The sequence below is a fragment of the Manacus candei genome, unplaced genomic scaffold (assembly GCF_025592945.1).
Source record: "Manacus candei isolate 608988 ecotype Guabito, Panama unplaced genomic scaffold, ASM2559294v1 h1tg000069l, whole genome shotgun sequence".
Classification (NCBI taxonomy): Eukaryota; Metazoa; Chordata; class Aves; order Passeriformes; family Pipridae; genus Manacus; species Manacus candei.
In genome coordinates, this window is record NW_026138117.1 from 1,735,615 (window position 1) to 1,760,785 (window position 25,171).

Genomic DNA, 25,171 nt, shown 5'->3' on the forward strand with positions numbered 1-25,171 from the left:
TATAGTTACTATGTACTAAAAGTGCTATGTGAGTACTGCCTACGTGCAGAATTCAGCATTAAGTAGTGATGTGGAAACATATATTTTAAAATTGGAGAACCACAAAGTATTTTTCAGATAAGCAGTTACTCTGGTTTCTGTATTTAGATATCATCTAACAAACATATCTATGGATACTAAAGTTCAGTGGCTTTCCTTTGAGATCTGTCTTGTAGGTAGGTATGTGGAACTGCCATTGTCCTGTTTTCCACATGCACTGTTGCCTACATTAAGCGAGAAGTTTTGTTGTGTTAGAGATAAGTGTTCTGATCCAAAAAGTAAAAGGAATGCTCAAGTCCACGGGGGCAACATTATATGTTTTATACTAGTATGTTTTGTAGTAGAAATGGTCTGTTCTGAAAGTTTTGTCCAGACAAATGTTTTTATTTCAGCCCTTGTGATCGTCCTCGTGTAATTGAGTCTCTGAGAGGTATAGAAGTGGTTGATATTGCTGCTGGGGGAGCACACAGCGCTTGTATTACAGCTGCAGGAGACCTTTTTACATGGGGAAAGGGAAGATATGGACGCCTTGGGCATGGAGATAGTGAGGACCAACTAAAACCTAAACTGGTAAGAAACCTTTGGAGTATTACAGTCTTAGTCCAGTTCATACCTTCTGATTCGTAACTTTTTGCATTTCTGCATATAGAGAATGAAAAGGCAAAACAATGACATGTATCTGTAAGAAATTAGCAAATTCCCACACCTGGAAGCATAAAATGAAAGAGGAGCTCCAAACTTTGTGGCTTTTAGTGTTCACTAAACAACTTACAGGGAATTTCTTTTAGAGAGGTTTAAAGAAAACCCCAAATCAAACACCCCACCTCTCAGTAAGTAAATTTAACCCTTTCCCAGATGTAGTTTGCATTGAAAGTGAGTTCCTTGTCTTCTGGGTCTTCTCATTATTTACTTCCTGGAAAATACGACAGTGTTTACAGTGATAACCACTTAGTCACTTACAAACTGCTTTTTTCTCCTGACATAATAATGATACTCTTGATTCTCATCATTGAATACTGTTACAGAAGTATACACTAAGTTAATAAGAATTTAATAAAGTAATTATGAAGTATTTAATTGCTATTTGCTAAAGTAAGTTGAGTTAAGCAGTTTTTGATGAAGAAGATTAGGTAGTAAATATAAGAACTTGGACAGTATGGAATGTAAGAAGAATGAGTATACTGATAAATTCAGACTTGTACTCGTGAACTAGGAGCTTTTAGCCAGAAATAGTGGTATTAAGAAAATTTCCCTGCCTTTTAAATGAGAGTTCATTTTGCTACCTGCATTCTCTTGCTGAAAATACAGCAAAGGTTAAGATTGTGTTTTTTGACTCAAACTGAATGTTAGTTTGTTATTTTTATTCATAGCTCTGTGTATATATTTCTATTCATACGAGTATTAACTTTTTCCAGTGTTTTAATTTGTGAGATGAGGTATCATACATTCTTAGTCCTCTCTGGGACCTTACCACCTGTATTCAGATGTTCTTGTTCCCCTGGCCCCAAAAAAGCAAGGTTTGCCCACCTTTCCTTTTTCCCCCTCCATGTTCTTTGGTAGTACAAAAATAGATAACCTGTAGATGAGTTGAAGTATGTGAAGTTCCATGCTGCTTTGGGTAGTGCCACCTGTAATCTATTTCAAGTAGTTGTGAGGATGGGAAGGATGTGATGTATATGTGGGTCACTAAGCTTTTGCTTTGTGATTCCAAATCCCATACTTCGTCACTAGATGGCACCATTTCAAAAGACGTTGATTACATTCAGGTTATGATGCAAGTGCTCAAAAATTGAAAACTAGTAAAAGACTATTTGAAAACAAGGCTTTTTCTTCTTCTCTTACTGTATTGCCCAGAGAACCTGAAATTATTTGAACAGAATATAGTCTTTGATAACCTTAGGTATTTTGTATTAATTGTTTTCCCTGACATTTTAGGTCAAAAAATTTAACTAGTTCACCAGTTAAAATAAATAAATCCTGTATTTAAAATGCATAGTTAGTTTTCATTTTGCTGTTTTGAAAAGAGCAAAGCTCTTTGAGTTGCCTTTATTTGCTTATGCCTGTGCTGTTTCAGACTTGTAGTTCCACTGAACCACTTCTACAAGTTGGGTTTGTCATCTTTTCTGAAACTAAATGAGTGAGTCTTTTATTGTGAACAAAAATGGGTGATTTTGTTACAGGTGGAAGCTCTCCAGGGTTACCGTGTGATTGATATAGCCTGTGGCAGTGGAGATGCACAGACCTTGTGCCTGACTGATGATGATACAGTCTGGTCCTGGGGTGATGGAGACTATGGAAAACTTGGGAGAGGAGGCAGTGATGGCTGTAAAGTACCAATGAAGGTATTTCAGTGTAATTTTTTTCATTGCTTTAGAAACCAGGATGTTGGTGGAGAACACTGAAGACAGATTTGCCAATATGTGCAAACTTTGACCCATCCTGGGACATCAGGATTCTGCTGCCTATCATTAAGATGAACTTTATAGGCTACAATAACAAGTCTTTGAGTTTTGTGCTGACTGATGAAGTTGCACTTGAAGGTTTTTCTTTGGAGGGCATTGCTGGTTTGAGCAGTATTTATCATTTTAATTTTGGTTCCTGTCAAAATATTACATTTTGCCAAAAAATCTTCATGTTCGTTTGTGTTAATAAATTTCCATAATACTCCTGAAATCATAAGTTCATTCCAGAAAGGGGTATCAATTAGTTGAAAAATAATCTTACTTATATTAAACTTACATTAAACTTTATATTAAACCCTTCCTGTGAATGCATGGCTGACTTGGAATTTCTTCATGTTACAAATGAAATCAGTGTAGCAATCAAATTTGAATTCCAGTACTTACTATGAAGACAAATGTTACTTGTGTGTGAGAAATGTGTGTTTCATTGTGTATGCCTATGCACAATGGATTTTAGATTCTAAATCCAGAATCACACTTTATTACTTGGATAGAGGTATCCCCATTCAGTCTCCAAATGTTTCCAGCACGATGTAACATAATGTGAAAATAGTTTGTTTATCTTTCATCAGTCATCAGTCCCGTAGGATTGATGGTAAAGCAGCATAAGGATAATAATAAATAGGAAGAGTCTACTGGAGGTATAAATATTTTTATTATGTCAGCAGAATCACATCCTTGTCATACCAGCTGGGGATGATTAATGTTGAGTGTTTGCAGACAAAACCTTATCATTGCTACTTGGGGCAATTGCCAAGTAACTATTGGAAAAACATACCAGAGATGGATCTTCAACAGTTTGTGAAATTTGAGCTTCTTTTTGGTGTTTAAGTGGTAAACAGTAGAAACATGAAGGGAGTAGAATTCTTCTAAATTATCTACATAAACATTTTGATTTGTAAATATACGTACAGTTATACATTTGGACATTATATTTTACTTAAGACTGTGCAGTCTATGAATTTATAGCCTCCTTAATTAACTCTGATTTGATTTGATATTATTTTTTTAGATTGATTCCCTCACAGGCCTTGGAGTGGTTAAAGTAGAATGTGGATCACAATTTTCTGTGGCCCTTACCAAATCTGGAGCAGTATATACATGGTAGGTATTCTGTATTAGTTATTTTGACAGTATTAGATGTAACCTTGTCTGTAACAGATATTAGTAATACCCTGCCTTCACTGTTTTGATCTACCCCATCAAAAATTTTCTGAGTTCCTCTGTCTTGATTAGTAATCCACTAATGTTCTTTGGGGAACATTTTGTAGTGCTGTGAATGAAAAATCCAAGTATTTTGTTTTGGAGACAGTAGAATTATAAGCATGAAGTGTCATGCAGGGTGGAAGATGATAGCATAAATAACATTCTCATGTATTATCAAAACTGTGTCTAGCTTCTAGTGACTGCAATGTGAGAATTTAATTTTAGAGTCCATTGTTTTAATCTTCCTACACCACTCTGAATTTTGTCATTTAAACTACTAGACTAAAATGTTTAAAAAGACTAAGCAAAATACCTTCCCGTCTTGCCTCTGCCACCTTGTCTGCGTGACATTAAATATCCTTAAACTGTACGAAGTTCGAGTCTCTGAGATCAGTAAACATACTGTTTTTGCAGATAAATGGCTCTAATACTTGACCCTTTAAGAAGAAAAAAATAAACCACCCCCTGCAAAAGTGTTAAAAGGACCTACGCAGAATAAGTAGGAACAGCACAAGAATTTGTACTGTGTCAGCAGAATCACGTCGATACAAACTAGAGATGATTAAGTTGAATATTTGGAGAATATTTTGATATTGGACTTTATAAGTACATCTGCAGAGCAAATATCAGACATGGTCTGTCGTTACATTTTTTCCACAATTAAAACACAATTTTGAACTTTTTTACTCTTCTCTGTGCAGGGGCAAAGGAGATTATCATCGCTTAGGCCATGGATCTGATGACCATGTTAGAAGACCACGACAAGTGCAGGGACTGCAAGGAAAGAAAGTCATTGCAATTGCTACAGGGTCTTTGCACTGTGTTTGCTGCACTGAAGATGGTATAATAATCAAATAATTTATTTAGTTCTTAGCACTGAATTTGAATAAAATGAAACTTTATCTTTTAGTCAGGTGTTGGTAGGTTGTCCTTGCAAAAAACACTGGTTCTCTGTGTGCATGGATACATTTTATGTTTGCAGATGTTGCATGTTTCTTAAGCAGCAAGCATGATGTTGATTTAAAGTGATCACATAAAACTAAATTGATGAAAATTAAAGAATTCAAGTTGCATAAATATTGATGGTCAAAGAAAAATATGGAACTCTAAAAGTAATTACAGAATGATCAAGCAGTAGCATTGAATGCATTCGGCTTTTTTTATTTTTTGCAGAGTCTTGTGGACCTGCTGAAGTGTTTAACTTGCTAAATGAAGCATTTCACAAACAATATTGCTTCTTACAGAGCAGGCTGAGATACTGAATATCCTTTGTAGCAGACTCACTCCCCCATTTAATTAACAAATCTGCACAATAGCTGAGTGTTTTATGGGTTCTAGTGAAATATAACTGCAGAAAATGAATGTGAATAGTGAATATAGCAGAAGAAAATGAATGCTCAGGATCAAGGTTGTTACTTTAAAAGTATTTTCCAATTATCTTGCAACTGTGAGCACCTATTTTAATGTCCTTTCTAGTGATATAACTTATAGGATCTTTTGTCTCATATAAAATGTTAAGTCTTTTTAAATTCTTTTTTTTTAATATTGACTTTGTTTTTTTCTGTGAAATTATGTTTCTGGTGTTCTCTTGTTCTTCTGCTCCACCTTTTTCTCCTATTCTGAACAGAACTCTTTAATTATACAAACTACTAGGAAAGAAATGCATCTTATGCTAGCTGCTCTACATAGACTGCAGACCTAGATATGTCACTGAAGATTTATCTGTACTAGATAGTGGATTTCAGGATGGCCATCAGTCCTCGAAGTCTTGATTACAGCCCAAGACCTCATTCAGTTAGATGTTTTATAAATACTAATTTAAAAAAAAAGGAGCAAAAAGCTTGTATATTAGCTTCAGAATGATCAATTATTTTTATTGATTTAGGGGAAGTGTATACATGGGGAGATAATGATGAAGGGCAGCTTGGAGATGGAACAACTAATGCCATCCAAAGACCGCGCTTGGTTGCAGCACTTCAGGGTAAAAAGATCAACAGAGTAGCCTGTGGCTCAGCACATACTTTAGCTTGGTCAACCAGTAAACCTGCTAATGCTGGCAAGCTCCCTACACAGGTAATGTATTCATCTTATTGAATTCAGATTTAAATGTACTTCGTATGCTTATATGCTCTTTCAGTTGACGTATTTCCTTTTAAATCCCTGCATAAGCTTTGATTTGGCTTCATGTTTGAGCCAGTTACTTTGTTTTACTTTTGTATTTTCAAAGGATTCTGCTTTTCTGAGCTGAAAAGGCATCTTCATTCAGGTTTTAATCCAAATGCAGAACAGTAACTGAGTTTGTACATTGGCAGGAATTTAATTCTATATCGCAGCTATGAAAATGTTATACCTTTCAGTGGAGTTCTTTGTTGCTTGATTTATGTTGAGAGAATTGTTTTTTGAATATTTTGTATTTCAGCTATAAGGCCTGGGTGTAGTGATGACAGGATGTAAAATGTGTTTGTTCTTGGATAAATTGTAAAATATGGAATAGCACTTATATTCTAGCCGTCATATTTTTAATACTTGTTTCAGTTTAGATGGATATTATTGGTATCTTTTAGAAACAACTGAACTCCACGTATTAAATTTTGACAGTATGAATAAGCAAATATCTGAATTTCTATTACAAATTTATCTACAAATGTAAAGGTTTTTGTTACATTTAATAAAATAAATTATATAATAATTCTAAATTACATTTAGATATCATTGCTTTATCATAGGTTCCTATGGAGTACAATCATCTGCAGGAAATTCCCATCATTTCATTAAGAAACAGGCTTCTGCTCTTGCACCACATTTCAGAACTTTTCTGTCCTTGCATTCCAATGTTTGATCTTGAAGGAAGACTTGATGAAACTGGCCAAGGACCCTCGGTTGGGTTTGACACATTACGGGGAATACTGATATCACAGGGAAAGGTATTTATCTTATCAGAGTGTTTTTTAGGGAGAGATTTGTAACTGTAAGTGTGATGTACTGTTTGAACTCTTTCTGAAGAAAGAAGATATATCTCAATTTGTTCTGTAAGTTGTATCTCAAATATTTGCATTCTGATGACGCAAACTTTTGTGTTCTTTCTGCTGTGTTTTTCAGAATTCAACATAGTACTTTTGTGCGTTGATCTTGACAATAACTTTACACTGTAAATCTTTAGTTTGTAGTATAGTTGAATTCTTCTAGAAAATTCAGTAGATGGTTGCCTGGAAAAAATGTGAGATAGTAGACAACTACCAGTTCTTACCTGTTTGCATTCCTCTGTCAATGTCAGGTGATATACTAGTTGATCCAAAGCTCTGTGCAGGTACAAACTTGTTTTATTAGACTGAGCTAAAAATGAGAACAGAATACCTAAGAGTTCAATCCCAAATTGGTAATGAAAGTGGATTTTTATAGTTGTAAGTAAAGTCAGTCATGAGAAAATGTAGATAATTATAATGCTTTGAAGCTGCAAGACTTACTTAAAACTTTAGGTATGGTAAGCCTGTGAAAACATGACTTGCCTTCAGTATAATCATTAGTTTTGGATCTGAATTTTCTCACTGTCATAGTAATTTGTCTAACTTGAAAAGAAAACATTATATAAAAAGAAAAAACCTGCTGGGAGATATCTTTGAAAAGAGAAGCAGTTAAGTTTCCCCCTGCAGTGCTGTTCTATGTCCTTAAACAAGACACATGGCCTGTAACTGGACTCCTTAGCGCATGTATTGTCTCAAGGTCTCTTTTTCTAGACTCCAGTAAATTTTGTAGTGGAACAATCAAGCTGTATACATACTTGACAGATCAAGGGAAGGCAACACATTTTTCATCAAAACCTACACTAGCGAAAAAGGAAACAGAAATCCTAGCTGTTCTGTTCATGACATGTTAGTGCTATTAATTTGCAGTCCTTATATATATGATGTTATGTATAAGAATGGGTGTGCAGGAGGCACATTCAACCTCATTTAGTTTCAGTCTGCAGAGCAGTTACAGAAAGGTTCCACATATAAGATAAAATGTGATATCAGGTATATTTTACGTCAGAAACATTCAACAGAGGCAGCAGCAGTTGCAATGCCATATTCATATCTGGACATCTAAGTCAGGCTTACTGTCAGAGATTCTAAAGACTTAAAAATCTTCTTAATCTTGCTTGAAACTGGCTGTAAAATCAGATCCATATATTTAGTGAGAGAACCTAAGATATTTGAATTTGCATAAAAAGCTTTTTTTTGCTTTCGTGGTTGTCGTTCTGTGACATTAATTATTCTCCATATACATATATAATTATGGTATAAACTAATTTATATCTGTACTCATCAGTATGTTGGTTGCTTAATAATAATTGAATCTGGGGGCAGGGGAACCTTTCAAGCCATGATTTTGAGTTATACAGGAGGGACTTTCTTCTTTACTTTTTTAGTATCCCCACTGTTTCAGACGTGAATCCTATTAGTGCAAATAACATGATCCTTGACTAACATCTCACAGCTTTATCTTCTGTTGATTTTGTTTGTTTTTAATATGTCAAAACTATTTGATGCTTGTTTTATTTCTTCTAAAGAAGACTCAGATGTGTTATGCCTTTTCTAGTGTTTTGTTCTGTACTCAGAAAGAAATTGCTGAAGGATAGCATAGATAGTTTCTTCTATTCTGTTGAGTCTTTTTTTTTTCTGAGTTGAACTAAGTATGTGTTTATCTGTGAAATATGTTCAGCATTCTTATTTGATTGCAGTTTTGCCACTATCTTAACTTTTTGTACTTTCCTTTTTTTAGGAAGCAGCTTTCAGAAAAGTTGTGCAAGCAACTATGGTGAGAGATCGTCAGCATGGGCCAGTTGTAGAGCTCAACAGGATACAGGTATCTGATGCTGAAGTTTCCATGGACTATCTATATGTTTAGCCTGCAGTGCTATGTTGATCAAACCCCTTTTTTCAGCTGTTTGGTATCTGAGTACTGAAGAGTTTAATTTTTATCAGTGAATCAAACAGTGAATAACTTAATGTAAGGCCTACTTATTTTTAGTATGTTTTCATCCACACTGTAGTTGTTCGGAGAGAGGGGGGCACTTTGTGAAATGTTAAGTGAATGGTTTAGACTCTAATGAGCAAAGTATGTCCTGCTTGACAAAGGACTGCTTTTTCAAAACTCACTATATTAGATAATTTAAGAGAACAGAGATTCTGATGCTTTTCTTACCTTTCCAGATGATCAGCTGAATTACTCAGCTGTTGCTTTCATAACAGAGAACAGGAAGGGCAAAAAAAAAAAAAGCAAAGGAAAAGAACCTTTGAATATAATTAAATATCAGGCTGATAAACTCTTGTCTGTTGCTGGTCATCACATGTGGTCATATTGATTGCAGAACTCTTTGATACAAAAGTTCTTTTTTCCTTATCATTGACGTTAGAAAATGTAATGTTGTGCCTTAGGCCAGATGTGTCTTTTTTCCATAGATATTTCTGTAACATAGAATAGTAAACCATTGTTTTCATTTAAATGGACTGAAGCCTGATCTTACAGAGTCCTCATGCATTTCTTTTCTTTAGTGCTGCTTTCTTTTTTCTTTCTTTTTTTCCTGGTATATTGGAAAAAGTAAGAACATCTATTTGTAAGGTTAAAGTGGAGAGATTGTGAAAATTTTGACTGATTAGTTTTCTTTTAGTGAACAGAAATACACACTGTTGTGGCTGTTTTTCCTTCTTTGCCATTTTCTATGTGCACTTAAAATTTTTTTGTACTAATGTTCTGTGATAAAAATGTAGTATTTTAGTTTATAGTGCCAGAGATTTTCTGATTACTTTTTGTGTTTGTATTCAGAAAGTTCAATAAATTAGTGAGTGCAACCATTTTAGGCAGGAAACCAGTGAGTAGGTTTTGGGCTCGTTTGCTATTTTCCTCCTTAATGAACTGTTGAGTTCATTAATTGAGATAGGCTTTCTCATGTATTTTTGCATGTTTGCTACTTAAATCTGTCTTGAACTCTGGAAATGAATTGATAGCTTCCCTTCTGTGGGAAATGAAATACTGCTTAAACACAAGTCTTTCCTAGATTTAACCAAGTGAAGGCTGAAAAGGACCTGATTACATATCTAACCTGATTACAATGTACAAAGGATGGCTCACAATTTCTTGAGTTATCTTTTGCTGAGAATGAGAATGTGGATTCTTATTTGATCCTTTATAATATTTAATTGAAGATTCAAAGCTGCCTTACATAGTCGCAAAAAAACTAATTGTCAGTTTAAAAATGTTCATCTTATTTGCAGTTGTAAGTTAAAAGTGCAACTAGGCCTTAAAATGCCTTTGCTTTCAGAAAACTGTTCTTGCAGTTTATAGATATATGGTGCAGTCAATTCACTTCATCTTCAATTGTATAAAATAAACAGATGAGTTTCTAATTTAAAGTTGTTTTCCAGATATTAACTTGTTTTTTAAAATACTTCCTTAGAATCCCTTGCTCTTCAGAGGTTTCTTTGGAAGTACCAGAACTGGACGTAACAGCTGTCTAACTTGCAGTGTAAAACCAGGCAAAACACCACTCCCTTGTCCTGAGATCAAGGGTTACATGGACCAGATTCCTTTAGAGTAGATCACATTCACCTTACATACAGCTTGGCTCTGTTTCTTTTCTGTTGGGAGTCTCGTAAAGGTGGGACATCATAGTTTTATGTAGTTTTCCTGCTCAGAGTGTGTGAAATACAATGTGATGGCTGTACTGTAACTCAACTAAGTGCCAGCCTGGTGTTTCTGTAGCATAAAATTGAGTGTAGATATTTTATGCTTTGAGATGTAGCATAAAGGAGTGTATCTTGAATGCACAGAGACGGTTTGGGATGCTGTTGGAGGACTGCACAGGACATAAAAACCAAATTTGATGCAGTTTTATCCATAGTAATTTCTGGGAATAGTCATTAAGTGAAATGTTCCAAAACAGCATCTGGGCCTTGTTCTGGAAAGGTGTAATAGAAGTAGTCCAGAAAGTGAAGTAACAGTTATATGTCTAGGCAGGGTTCCAGTGCTCAGGTTTGCTTACTGACCCTCTTACTAGCAGATCAGATTTTTCCAGTGTTTAAGTACGGGTGTAGCTCGTAGCTCGTGTGGTGTCAAATGGACAGTGTGTTATGACCTATAGGCAGACGCTTTCAGAATGCTGTTAAAATGTATGTTTCCACCGCAGTTGAAAGGAATTCCTTCCTTTTCAAAAGGAAAAAAATTTCAGTTATGAAGGAGATTGTCTGCTTTCATTAATATAATACTGCAAGGAATCCCCTGGTTTAATGTTCTCTACTGTCTCTCCTTATTAAATGTGGGTTATAGAAATCTCAGTAACATGATGAGTAAAAATGATCTGATCTTAAAGTAGGCGCAGCATATGAATGAATGATTTGTTCTTTTTTGAGGCTTATATTTCAGTTTAAATGTCATTCTTCCATCCTGGTTTCATCTTCTGCCTTATAAAATGTACTTTTAAAGAACTCTTACTTCATGACAGCCTTCATTTTACTACACTGATCAAGCTAAGGTTTTTTGTTTGCTTGTGTAGAGTAGTCTTTTCTTTACTCCTTGCCTTTTTATACTCTTATTTTTTCTGTAACATTTCATTTTGAACATAGGTAACTGAAATGTACGGGTGAGACTATGTCTGTGCTCTTATAATTATTACACTGATACTTCACTGGCTCTTCTGGAGATTGATTTCGTGACATATCCTTGAATTGTGTTCGTTTTCTTCATAGATCTGTCTTGTCCATGAACTGTATATATTTCTCTTTCTTGGCTGATTCCTACTGAGAAGCCATCATCTTTTTGTAAACTTTTTTTATTAGTGTACAGTTGCATGGCTTTATGTACTACATTTCTCCCAGCTTCTATGGGTTGAAGAGAGTCTCATAGAATGGCCAGTATTTTGATGGGTAATTTCAAGCTGTTTTAGACAAATACAAAGTTTTGTGATTCGGAAAAAGAACTTAAATTTTGTTCTTCATCACTTGAAAACGCTTTAACCGGCTTACAGATTGACTTGAGTGACTCTCCCCCTTTGTTGCAATAGTGCTGCTCACAATGAGTGATTATTCATTAGGGCAAGTTCTTGAATTTGGTTCTTCCACACTTCACTGAATGCTGCTTCTGAGCTGCCTCATTTCCTCTGTTGCAAGAATGGACAGTTTTCCATAGGTTGGTATCTTCTGATGGTAGACTGTTTTATGAAAATCCTTCTTGGGTTCTAATTAACTTATTAACTTGTTTTATGCTAAAAATTTTCTGATCTGCAAGGAGGCCGGAACTGTATTTTAAAAAATTGAGATACTGTACAATCTGTGTTTAATAAGGGATGATTTTGAAACTTGAGCAAGATACTGTGCTCTAGACTTGTACAATAAAAAGCAAAAATACCTGTGGTGGATTGTGACCTAAATGTATTTGTATGAATTTTTGCCGTTTTTCAGTGAAGTGTTTTACTCTTTGCTAGTAACCTAAAATAACTTATTATGGGCATCTGTCAACAAGCAATATAGTAAGATGCTGGCAGAAATGCCAATAATCCCTCATGGCATTCTTAAATTGCTTTGTTAAAAGTCAAATTTTAATCATTCCTGCATCTAAATTATCAATCAAATGAAATTTAAGTGTTAGGAAATAAATACTAAATGGAATGTGTAATAGCATGTGCATTCCATCCTATTCAGTTCAGGCAGGTTTTCTTCCGTTTTGATTGTCCCTTGATTAATTTGTTAAGTGTGAGATTTGAAAAAACAGTGAATTAACTAGTGCTTTCATAGACCTTCTATTCATACTTTCTTCTTTTTAAGAGAAGACTCAGTGACTTAGTTCTCAACGTAAAACTTCTTGGGCATACAAATTTCTCAGAAGTCCACTGAAATAAAACCAGCTTGTGTTGATACAGAACATCTTATACATGAGGAAGATTTGGGTGTGTCAGTCTTTCAATAAAAACTGAAAGAAATGTGATGGTTGTTTTATCCAAAACCATCAGAACAACTGGATTTTGAGATGCACTATAGCTTGTAGTGGAACTAAATACAGGTTAGTGGGATGAGTCTGATTTATTTCTGAATGAACAGTCTCACGGATGTTGGTGAACTATGTGCACTGTAGGAGTTCCTTTGCAGTCAGAACAGGTTGAGAATATAACCTGCAGAACAAGAAGGGGAAAAAAATACCTTGTGTTTCTCCAGCCCTCTATTTACTTTCCATTTCTTTCCTTTCTATACTGGTGAAATGCTTTTTATATTCTTACCATCTTTGTGTGCACCTCTTGCAGCAGAATCCGTGGGATTTTCCTTGCATGCCAATTCTTATGAATCTTCATCAGCTCTTAAAATACACTTTTTCTGTAGGTGCCTTAGAACACATTACCTTTGTGTCTATATGCATATGTATTTTGGTAGCACTTACTCATTGTTAGAGACTCCTAGTAAGTATCATAGATGCATATTTAGTTCTTATCATTAACTATAGACTAACATTAACTATATAAGACTAACACATATTCAGTTTACTGGCCAACAGCACAGCCTCTGATCTGTCTCATATGAAAAACTTACCCAGATTTGTCAATTGACTGCGTGAATAGAGACAGGATGAAAATTACAATCAGAAAAACTGAATTTGCTGATGCATTGGCTGCTTCTTCAGAAATAAGGAGAGAAGTCTTTATCATCAGACTTTATCATTGACATCCCTTTGTCTTTTCATTTTCTTTTAAAGATAAACAGATATAGTGCTGAGTAGTGACAGATGAACAAAGAACTGTTTGAAATGAAAGATAAGTAAGGTGTTGGTGGTTGAGGGTACTGAGAATTCCTTATCTATATGCACAGTAATGCCAGTTGAAATATGTTCTTACTGTGACTTTTATAATATGCTTACTCAATAGGTAAAGCGTTCCAGAAGTAAAGGAGGACTGGCTGGACCTGATGGTACAAAGTCAGTGTTTGGACAGATGTGTGCTAAAATGAGTTCCTTTAGCCCTGATAGCCTTCTGCTTCCTCATCGTGTTTGGAAAGTCAAGTTTGTTGGTAAGAGAATTCTTCTCACCCCACCCTTCTACCTTGCAGTTAACTCTTGGAGAACCTGAATGAAGGAAGTGATACAGAAAACAATATATGTGTGTAGACAAAGTGCTTAAAATGTTAGGAAGTAAAAAAACCTTTTTAAATTATTCTATAAAACCCCTCAAGTTTAATGGAAATGTGTCTGTGATTCTCCTCAAATTCCAGGGGCAGCTATTCTGCTTGCTGCAAACACTCTGCAAAACCTAAACCGGTTTTTGAGCTGTCTGAATTGGTAATTAATCCTGGCTAGCTAGTCTTACTGGTAAGGTTGTTTCTACAAATCACCATATCACTTTGAGCTTTTTAATGAAAAATACTTGAAATTGAAGAGCCGTTCTATCTATGGAATATGGGCTCAATAAAATATATCTACTTTAAAATGCCACTCGTGAAATTCAAAGCTACACTTCCTTTTCTAGCTCTGTTTTATTTTATTTTGATTAGTGGATAGCGATAAAAAAAATTAGTTACGTTCCGTCAAGATAGTATTTTTGTCACTGTGGTATGTCATATAATCTTCTAAATAATGCATTTTACAATGAGCTGGAAACATCCAGAGAGCAAAACTTCAAGCGTTTTCATATGAAGAGATAAGACAGCGCAGCTTTTGGTAAACTTTTGTTTACTCAGTTATCCCTGTGGAATGAAATACAGTTTGTTTCAATACTTCAGTTATTTTTGAAAGAACATTTAATTTTGAGCCTTTTGTCTTCAAGGTGAATCTGTGGATGATTGTGGTGGAGGTTATAGTGAATCAATAGCAGAAATGTGCGAAGAGCTTCAGAATGGGCTGACCCCTCTGTTAATTGTGACACCGAATGGAAGAGATGAATCTGGAGCAAACAGAGATTGCTTCCTATTAAATCCTGCTGCCAAGTCACTCCTGCATATGAACATGTTTCGTTTTCTTGGTAATTTCTTAGCTACTTTGTGATACGCTACTGGCATTACGTGATCAGAATATTGGGAATCTAAAAAAAAGTGTTTAAACTTACAGGTGTACTTTTGGGCATTGCTATCCGGACTGGCAGCCCTCTGAGCCTCAACCTGGCTGAGCCAGTGTGGAAACAGCTTGCAGGAATGAATCTAACAATTGCTGATCTCAGTGAGGTAAGTATGATGAAGTTCCTGAGTAGGATATAGCTTACAGCAGACAAGCAGATTCTAGCATAAGTTTTTCTCGAGTGATTAGTTTCCCTGGTTTCCATATGCTTGTATTTTGACTGGCCTTTTACATTTTGAACCAGTATACAAGGATGATTTGTACTGACTGTTAAAACTGTAAATGTGAGTTGTTCAAAAGTATTTAATCTATTTGAATTCTAGAGCATTCTTAAATCTCATGGGTTTGACTAGACAAATCTTTGTGGTGGAATTCCTACTTCCAGTAGACCTTTCTGTAGCTGTTACTGTCTGTTGTGCCAACTGATTTGAGTACACATGCCTGCACTGTTTTGAAGTAAAAGAAAATGAGTGCAAACTACTACTAGTTTGTGCTCACATACTGAATATCACAAGCTTTCAATGTCTGCTTAATGAGCTCAGTAAATGTAGGATAAGACTTAGATCTTCAGTACAAAGAAGAGCTCCTTCTCAAATCCCGTCATGTAGAAATGTACTTACTGTAAAAGCATTGAGTCATTCACTTGTCACTAAGGGGATTCCTTTTGTACCAAACCCAGCATTGGTAGAGATAATTATTTTTTTAAGCTTTAAATCCATTTTCTCATAAAATACAGTTTCTTGGGAAATGCTCTCCAAAAAGGTTGAAATCTGGAACCACATGCACTTTCCAACATCCAACATAATGAAATTTTATGTAAAATACTAAGCCGTTTTATGTTTTTGAAATTAAGTTCGATGAATTCTGGTCAGACATTCATCAAAGCTTTTGGCAGATAACATGTGATGCACTGCTTTTGGTATACAAGAGACGCTGTTGTGTAATGCTAATAAACTGAGTTTAACTTGGGTTTGTTACTTTCAAAAGGTTGATAAGGATTTTATTCCTGGGCTTATGTACATTCGAGATAATGAAGCTACTTCAGAAGAGTTTGAAGCTATGAGCCTCCCGTTCACTGTGCCTAATGCAAGTGGTCAAGATATTCAGCTGAGTTCTAAGTACACCCATATTACACTGGATAACAGAGCAGAATATGTGAGGCTGGCAATAAACTACAGGTTTGTTGAAGAAATCATTAAAGTTATTGACATGAATACGCATTTTCTTTCAAAAAGTATGCAACAGCTTTTAAACAGTGTACTACTTCAACCTCTTATGCACAAATATTTTAATATTTTCACAGGATTGCAGTGTTGAATTTCTGATTTCACTTATCTCTCCAAGGAGAGAAAGATTAAACTTAGTTTTTAGGAAACAAAACAAACAAGCAGGTATGGCTCTAGACAGAGGTATGACCTGACAGAGCAGTTTTGGCAGCCAGTTTTACAGGTGGAGAAATGTCCCATGCATCTAGTTCTTCCTATGCGCTAAAGTAATAGGCTTGGTCTTGTGAAGAGAACATAGATGTAGTACTGCTGCACTCATAGTTTTTCATATCATCAATTACAGTCAAAGGCAGTATCAGCTGAATTCTTACTTTATTCTTATCTAAGTTGGAATAGACAAAACAAAATGTTCGTTCCTTGGATATGACACTTATGCACACCCACCAAAAAAGGCGAAAGCCGAAAAGGGCCAAGAGCCAAACATTGCATCATCATCATCATGGCTAGGCTTCGTGAACGAAGATTTAGGAAGGCTCTATCCACATTTGTTATGGGCATGCTGGTGGCTTATGAGGCCAATACGAGACAGACATATCCGATTGCACAAACATTGCACTGAAATGCAAATAGTTGTTTAGTATTTGAAAAGACAGGCCTTTGGTTGCTTGTGTAGCCAGGTAGCTAATCTAGATGAGCACAGCTAAGAAGCAACCATAAGCATCTATGTGAAGTAGTAAGTCTAGTGCCTACTGAAATATGGAAATTTAGATAATTTGGGTGAGAAACTGATTCATGGCTGTTTTATTCACTCCACCATAGTTATCTGCTTCAGAGTGTGCTTGAGCAAGACTGTGTTGTCACTATATACTTGCTTATTAGTTTCTAGTTAGTGTCTGGCAACAACTACTGAATTAGTCTTTGATTTTCTTTTTTTTTTTTTACTCTATAAATGGTTATGAACCAATACTTAAACTTGATTTTGACAGTAGAGAGAGGGATTTCATTTGGAGTGGATATTCCTTTGAAGAAATGGCTTTGTTTTATTGCCAGTTCTGGCTATTCTCAAAGGACACAAGCAATTCTAAAGCATTTTGCAGTCAAAAGGCCTTTGGGGGAAACGTTTAAAGGTTTAGATTAAGTATCAGGTTTTTACTATATGAAGCCATTGAGAGAGAAAACTAGCACCTGAATAGAATCTGTAGGGAAAAGTGGATTCAAAAGACCAAACTTGTCCTGACATCTTTGTTTATTTTGGTGACGACTTCATAAGCCTGAAGACAGGACTTATGAAACATGTGAATCTGTGCTCTGGAGAGCTCTGTAAAACATCTCAGAAATTATTTGATAGGGAAAAAACCCCAAAACACAAATCATGTGTGGCATCAGAAGCAGCAAAATGTTACTTATCGGTATCTGCCCTGAAATCAGAAAACCTCCTGTCCCCACAGAAACCATGTTTTAGTTTAGACCCATTTTTCTTTTACTGTAATGTCTGTCACATATTGAGAATGTTTAAGGTTTCAAGACACAGCCTCTCTTTTCGCAAGAGTATTGTGGCAGTTTGAGCCACATTAGAAATCCAAAATCCAATTACCAGGCTTCCCCCACCCCTTCCCACAATTTATCTCAACACCGAAGAGAAAACGTTCCGGCAAGAGGCTTCTACAGGGGAAGGGGGAAGTATTTACATTTATTTACACAAATAAATATACTGTACAAACTAAAAGCAACTATATATATATATATATATATATATTACACTTCTATCAGTCTCTTCAAAGCTTCTCCTTTTAACTTAAGTCCAGGAAAAGCCTTTCCAGGCTGATAGGTAACCAGTCTCTCTCTCGTGGGAGTGTTCAGGGACCCGAATGCTCCCCCCTCACCAAGCTCCAGCTGTTTGTGGAAGTCCTTCCTTCCTCACAAAGTCCAGGAAAGTAGCTCTGAGTCCTTTCTCCTTGGTCCTGTGTCATTTCTGCCGTGTGATCTCTCTCTCTCGGTCTCATACCTCGGTTTTGTAGGCTGCTGTAGTGTAGCTTATCAACATACGCGTCCTCCAAGTGAGTTTTCGGCTGCCCCCAGTCAGACCTTGGCAGGGCAACTCCCTAGCCTCTCTCTCTCTGGCCCGTCTCCGATTTCGCCTGGGATTCTTCTCCCTATTGCCGAGCTGCTGCTTTATCAACCCGTCCACTTGGCTCTGCTTCAATGCTGAGCCTCTCCTCCACTTTACAGTGGAGGGAAAGAAAAGGCCCCCCTCCACAACTTAAATGCAAAAGGGGGGGGGAGAAGGCTTGGCTGCAAGGCCTGCCTTCTTTCTCTCCTGCTTACCAGTTGTTTGTGAGTCGCGTCCCTCACAAACACGCACTCACTCCAATGTTGTCTCTAACTCTGGCCTAGGCAGAGTGGGGGGGGGCACAGGGCTCCCCTCTCCCTGCCAGAGGGGGCAAGAAGGAGCCCAACCACCCCCTGGCCTCCTACACCTACACGCAGCAGACACCAACAGAAGCTGCCAGCAGCTTCCGGTGCTGTGTATATATGATTTTTTAGCGTAAGCGAACAAGACGAGTGGTGATTGGCGCTCCAGGGAACACTGCCCTGCCACCCACTCACCTCTGAGCCCCCCGACTCTCAGGGGGGGCCAGTCTTAACCCATGACAAGTATGTTGTTTCCAAATTGGGTATTGGTTTGTTTTTGCCAGGCATAGCACAGGAATAGTACTGGGAATAAAATATCCTAAACATCGGGAGATATCTCTCCATATTGAGTTTGCTGTGCAATATGAATTGGTGTATAAAGTCAAGTATTTTGTGATAAATGTTAATGTTCCTTGGTTTATAGCTGGAGACTTGAGGAGAGTGGTTAAACTTGCTTTGATGTCACAGTAATAGCTATAAATAATTGCTAGAAATAACATTCACAGAAACTCCAAAAATGTTTCTTTGCAGGCTTCATGAATTTGATGAACAGGTTGCAGCAGTTCGTGAGGGCATGGCCCGTGTTGTTCCAGTTCCTCTACTTTCGCTCTTTACAGGATACGAACTGGAAACTATGGTATCAATTTCTGCTTTATTACTTCTGTCAGACTAATTTGAAGTGAGATTATTCACTCATTCATTTTACTAATCCAAACCCCACATTAAATGCTGTTTACAATGATTGCTCTGTGGTTGCAAACATTCAGTTCAAGAAAAGACTAGAAAATGTTTAATTGCCCTATTAGTGTTGGTAAGATTATTTTGATATAGCTGAGCAGGGATGTAATGAATTTTTTCAGTAAGAAACAAACAAAACCAAAAAACCCCACATGACAGGGATCTAGGAGGTGAATTGGAGATATTTGTCCCAAGTAAAATGTTTAATTTGTTATGTGATCCAGGAATGTGAAAGAAGGTTCATTACTGTCCCCTGATGGGAAGATGTGTATTTAGTACTATTGTAATAGGAGACTATTCATGACACTTCAAATATTCGAATGTTCAGTTTGTCAGTGTAAAAGGTGATTAAATATTTTAAAGGAATAGAGGGAACAAATCACCTCTAATTGATCTTATTAGACTTGTATAGCCTATCACTGGATCTTATTTTTCAGGTATGTGGAAGCCCAGATATTCCACTTCATCTCCTGAAATCTGTAGCGACTTATAAAGGCATTGAACCAACTGCTTCCTTGATACAGTGGTTCTGGGAAGTGATGGAGTCCTTCTCCAATACAGAGCGATCTCTCTTCCTGCGTTTTGTGTGGGGCAGAACAAGGCTGCCCAGGACTATTGCAGACTTTAGGGGGAGGGACTTTGTTATTCAGGTAAGGTGTGTGGGATGGAGAGGATGTAGGGGGGATTTAAAAAAGCTGCTACTGGAGAAGTAGTAGCATGACATAACAAGAGAACAGGCTGATTTTATTAAACTGTTTTGCAACATTACATTGTAGATTTGACAGTGCAACTGTTTATATAAATATTCTCTCTTGACTTGGACAATTCATTTAATTGCCCAGCCACTTATTTCTCTGGATTTTTATAGTTTTCCAGTGTCATTCAACTGTTTTTGCTGGCCCGTATTTAGCAGTTCATTCAGCTTAGGTAGTAATTTCAGCTAAATTAAACCCCCATGATCTTCAAATCATGTTTTGATATTTGCTGAAGTAATACACCACACATTCATAATCAAAGCAACTCATACATGTCTGTTTTTATTTATTTATTTACTTAGAGTAGGGAAAATGGATTTTACCTTTTAATTTTCTTTTAAGAAACATCAGCATCAGAATCAAAAATATAATATCCTGTTTAAAAACAAATCCCAATTATTATTTTGATACTCATTTGTGGTTTGGCCAGTGAATTAAAAATATTATGTTTTTTTTTTTTTCAACAGGTATTGGATAAATACAATCCTCCAGACCACTTCCTTCCTGAGTCGTACACATGCTTCTTTCTCCTGAAGCTGCCCAGGTATTCCTGTAAGCAAGTACTAGAGGAAAAACTGAAGTATGCCATTCACTTCTGCAAGTCTATAGACACTGATGATTATGCCCGGATAGCGCTGACAGGAGAGCCAGCAGCTGATGACAGTAGTGATGATTCTGATAATGAAGATGCAGACTCTTTTGCTTCAGATTCTACACAGGACTACCTAACAGGACATTGAAAAGTAACATAAGAAATAGTTGTCACAAACACTGAGGCAAAACGCCAAAATGACAATGAAGCCAAGGACAGTTTAGGTTTCAGAATATAGACTATATAGTCAGAGGGATGGTAATCTTCTGAACATGGGGAAAGTGTGTTTGCTACTCACAGTAGGAGTTAAGGGTTACAGCTTAAACCATCAGCTTAAAATAAATGGCACAGTATATGGGCATTTAACATTTATTTTAAGAGCTGAAAGTGGCCCCCCATAATGCTGCACTGCATTTAGAACCTTTGTGTTTACTGAAGTGTTGTAAATGTTTATATAAATATGGTAGTGCAGCATCCAAAAGGCAGTGAAACCTTTAAATTGTGGGTGCAATAGGTTTTTTTTCATATTAAGTGTTGTGTTCTGTGCATCTTCTTGATTGTATATTGGAAATACTGTGCAACAACTGAATAGTATTATAAATATTTCATTTAACTTTACTAGAAGTTTGTTAAAAGTTTTTGAACATTGAATAAACATTATTCCTTGAAATTCTTCTATAGATAATTAAAAATGGCCAATAGTTTCACCTCCACCCCTGGTTTGTATATTTTAGCTTATGTGTTATTTATCTCAAATTTGATACTTTCTGTGAACAGCATCATAATTCTTATCATGGAAAGTGTACTGTATATAATTGGTGCCATGTAAATGCAGAAGTTATAATTTCCTTCCAAATAAAAGTTCTGCCACATTGAAAAACAGTATGTGTTTTTCCGTGGTAATGCAGCTGCTACATGGGACAAACACTGAAACGGCTCTACTAAGAAACGTTTCTGCAATTTACAGCTGCTGAGCAAACGTTGTTGGTGCTGCTCCACCAATAGTAGGTGCATTGCCAGAGACAGAATGTGAGCTGCAGTAAACTTGAGCAAGTCTATGTGATGTGTTAATGGTAGCAAAACACCATGTTTTTGCAGTTGTTCCTAAGGCAGCTGTTGTCAGTAAATGGTGAATTTCTTCTTGGACACCTGGAAAAAAATTTTGAGGAAGTTTAAGGGGCAGGTGTCATCAGGTACCTGAATGTGAGTAGAAGAGTATGATGATCCTTTTACAACATACTGTCGTGGAGATTAGGTCATCTTACAAGGCTTGATCATGACACATTGTGCATCCAGAGTGGCCTGTTTGAATAAGTGATCGAAGTCAAGCACCTTTGGGCAGGTATTATGTGTTGACCACATGGTGTATACACTGGTTTTTTGGAGTAGGAGAATAAGATTTAGTTGTGCCAAGGCACTAATATTTTACTTTAAAATCCAGTAGTAGGTGATGTCATACCATTGCTTCACTAATTATCAGGATAGGTATATGTGAGTATTTAACATTTTACTATTCTGAGCGGATTAATTAATTTTTTAGTGTGTGCATTTGACTTCTCTTCCAACTAGATTTAAATATTAAATGTGGGTTAATATTATTTCAAAGTTCTCATGAGACAAAGTTGATATTCCAAAATAGTGGTGAAACTATCTGTTTGTTCTTAAGATGTCAGAGTTTTGAAATCTGTTAGCTTTAGACACCTCTGTTTAGTGCTGAAGATCTTTTGCTACTGTCCTGATCCTCTGTCTCGTTGGAGATTCCAGAGTCAGGCCTGTACTCTGTCCTCCAGATTTACTCCGTCTGCTGATGAAAAATGCTGTATCTTTTTTGAATCTTAAAGATGCAAAACTCAAAAAAACCTTAAGCAACCTCTTTTATCTTTGCTGCTGAATTGAATTTCTCCTGGGGGTAAAGAGTGGAGAAGCTAGTACAGAAGTGCTTGTGAGGTCATCTGTTGCCCTTCGCTGTGGTAACACTGGAGCCCTGTAGGCATCTAGCTTGATCAAAGAGATTCTGTAGTCAGCTTTTCAGGAGATGCAATGAATGAGTCATGCCCAAATCTCAGTCCAAGTTCAATTGCCATTCTTAAATTTCAAATCCCATTTCAGGAGCATATGGACTACTAGTAAGATGGAGAAGTTTATAACTTGCTTCTGGGAAAGCAAAAGAATGTCAGAGTTTTTCTCCCAAGAAAAGTTAAAAGGAAGTATCGTTTATATAAGGAATCCGTGCACTGCATAAAAGAAGTTTCTTGAGCTGCCTTCTTTTCTTTCCCATCCTAACAGAAGAGTCTCAAGACACCTTTTTACAGTGTGATGCTTGTCGTCTGTGGCCTGACTTACAGCATGGCATAGATCATCATGTTGGAAGGGACTTCAAGGATCATCTGCTCCAACCTTTATTGACAAAAACACAATCTAGACAAGATAGTTAAGCATCCTGTCCAACTGAATCTGTCATTTCTCTGTGGAGATTGTTCCATGAATAACTTTCCTCTTCAGTGTAATATGAATCTCCATAGGGTTATCTTGTATCCATTACCGCTTGTCTTTTCCATGTGACTCCTTGTAAGAAGGAGTCTGTGTCTTCTTTGTAGTCACCCTTTATATACTGGAACATGGTGATAAGGTCTCCCCTAAGCCTTCTTTTCTCAAGGCTGAACAAAGTTCTCTCAGCCTTTCCTCACATGGCAGGCCTCCCAGCCCTCTGATCATTTTTGTGGCCCTTCTCTGGATCATCTCCAGCCTGTTCACATCTTTTTGCATAGTAGGGACCAAAACAGCACAGTATTCCAGGTGTGCCCTCATAGGTGTTGAGTGGGGTAAAGACTACTTTTATCTCTGCTGTTGACATCTGTGTTGATGCAACCCAGCATCTCGTTGGCTTTCTTTGCTGCAGCAGCACACTGTTCACTCGTATTGAGCTTGCTGTCCACCTAGACCTCCAAGTCCATTTTCATGGAGCCACTCCCCAGCTGGGTAGATCTGAACCTGCACTGCACTCCTGGGTTGTTTTCCCAGGTGCAAGACCTTGTGCTTGTCCTTGTTGAACTTCATACGGTTCTTGTTAGCCCACCCTCTGGGTGCAGCCTGTCAGCCACACAGTTCCCCACCTACCACATGGACCACTTCTCTAGACCCATCACTTTTTCTGGGAAGAGGCTATGGGAAACCATACTGAAAGCTTTTGAGAGATCCAGGTAGACAATGTCCTCCACTCAGCCCACATCAACCAAGAAGTTATTTTGTCGTAAAAGGTGATCAGGTTTGTCAAGCACGATTTGCCCTTGGTGAATCTGTGCTGACTTTCCTCACTCATGGGCCTCATCTGATTTGTGATAGCCCCTGGGAGCATTGTTTCATAATTTCCCCAGGCACTGAAGTAAGACTGCTCATCCTGTAATTTCCTGGATCATTTTTTTAAGCCCTTCTTTTAGATGGGTGACATTAGCCTTCTTGCAGTCTTCTGGATATCCCCTGATCTCCACAATTTCTCCAAGATTATGGAGAGTGAACCCACAACGTCAGCCAGCTCTCTTAAACAGCCTTGAGTGGATAATGTCAGGGCCCATCAGTTTGTAGGGGTCGAACTGTAATAGTTCACGCCCAACTCTTCCTTCACTGATGGTGGTGAGTCTGTGTTTGCATCAGCCTGGACTTTTGTTCCCAAGGCCAAGAGGCCCAACAGTGCTGGTAAAGACTGAGATAAAGAAAGTGTTGAGAACCTCTGCCTTTTGAGCATTGCTAGTGACTAATTCACCTCTCTGGTTAAACAGCAAGCCAGTGTTTTCCTTCTGTTTCTGCTTGTTTACATACCTGAAGAACCCTTTCTTGTGGTTTTTGATATCTATGGCCAATTTCAGTTCAAACAGAGCTTTTGTTTTTCTGACTGTACCTCTGCAAACCCTGACAATGCCCTTGTAGTTCTCAGTGGGTATCCACCCACATTTCCTATAGCCTATAACCATCCATTTTAATCTTCAGGCATGTGAGTTATCCTGTCATGTTTCAGTTATTCCTATGACATAATAAATTTCTGACTGGGTGTGGAGCTCCAGTTCCTTGTGTTTGTACCCCAGGCTGCATGCAGTGGTATACATACACTTGAAGTGATTGATCCTAAGGAGTATTTGTCACTGCTCTGGTTGGCCTGGCTTATTCCCGACTTGGTTGTGATGATTTGAGTGCTGCCACTTTGGACTTTACCACTCAGGTCCTTCAGTTTAAAGCCTGCTTCACCAAGCTGCCCAGCCTGCTGCCAAAGATACCTTTGCCTTTTCTAGACAGGTGGATCCCATCCCTCCTTAATAGGCTATAGTATTTCTGAGTAACCAGCTATTGGTCTTGAAAAAAACATTGTTTCAAGTGGTCAAAAAATAAGATTTGCTATTAATGGGCTTTTACATGCAAATTCCTAGTCTAAGAAGGAAAAGGACTCAACCCACATCAGGGAGTTTAGGGGACATGAACCATTTATCATGATTTACGTTCCTTAACATGTTAGTCAGAGAAGTCTTCAGGCCAGCATATACAGGTACTTGCCCTCCCTGCAAGAATCTTAATCAACAGACTATGTGCAAAACTAAATCGTTCAGTACTCTTCTAGAAAAAGTGGAAAGAGAGATCTCATTGACAAAATATTTTCCGTTTTTAGTTTAAAGAATATGTACAGAT

At 37.1% G+C, this 25,171-nt stretch overlaps 1 protein-coding gene across 3 annotated transcripts in view; it reads left to right on the plus strand.

Moving 5' to 3' along the window:
- HERC2 (HECT and RLD domain containing E3 ubiquitin protein ligase 2) overlaps window positions 1–21,379 on the plus strand; it is a 108,907-nt gene extending 87,528 nt beyond the window's left edge. For all 3 annotated transcript variants that reach the window (XM_051806894.1, XM_051806896.1, XM_051806895.1), the window contains exons 80-93: window positions 432–609; window positions 2,220–2,381; window positions 3,514–3,605; window positions 4,409–4,548; window positions 5,593–5,780; window positions 6,434–6,631; window positions 8,469–8,552; window positions 13,594–13,735; window positions 14,488–14,682; window positions 14,769–14,881; window positions 15,762–15,952; window positions 18,944–19,049; window positions 19,588–19,800; window positions 20,373–21,379. In XM_051806894.1, coding sequence (XP_051662854.1) covers window positions 432–609; window positions 2,220–2,381; window positions 3,514–3,605; window positions 4,409–4,548; window positions 5,593–5,780; window positions 6,434–6,631; window positions 8,469–8,552; window positions 13,594–13,735; window positions 14,488–14,682; window positions 14,769–14,881; window positions 15,762–15,952; window positions 18,944–19,049; window positions 19,588–19,800; window positions 20,373–20,645 — 2,275 coding nt within the window. In that variant the 3' untranslated portion in view covers window positions 20,646–21,379. The remainder of the gene's footprint in view (window positions 1–431; window positions 610–2,219; window positions 2,382–3,513; window positions 3,606–4,408; window positions 4,549–5,592; window positions 5,781–6,433; window positions 6,632–8,468; window positions 8,553–13,593; window positions 13,736–14,487; window positions 14,683–14,768; window positions 14,882–15,761; window positions 15,953–18,943; window positions 19,050–19,587; window positions 19,801–20,372) is intronic.
- Window positions 21,380–25,171: the final 3,792 nt, after the last annotated feature.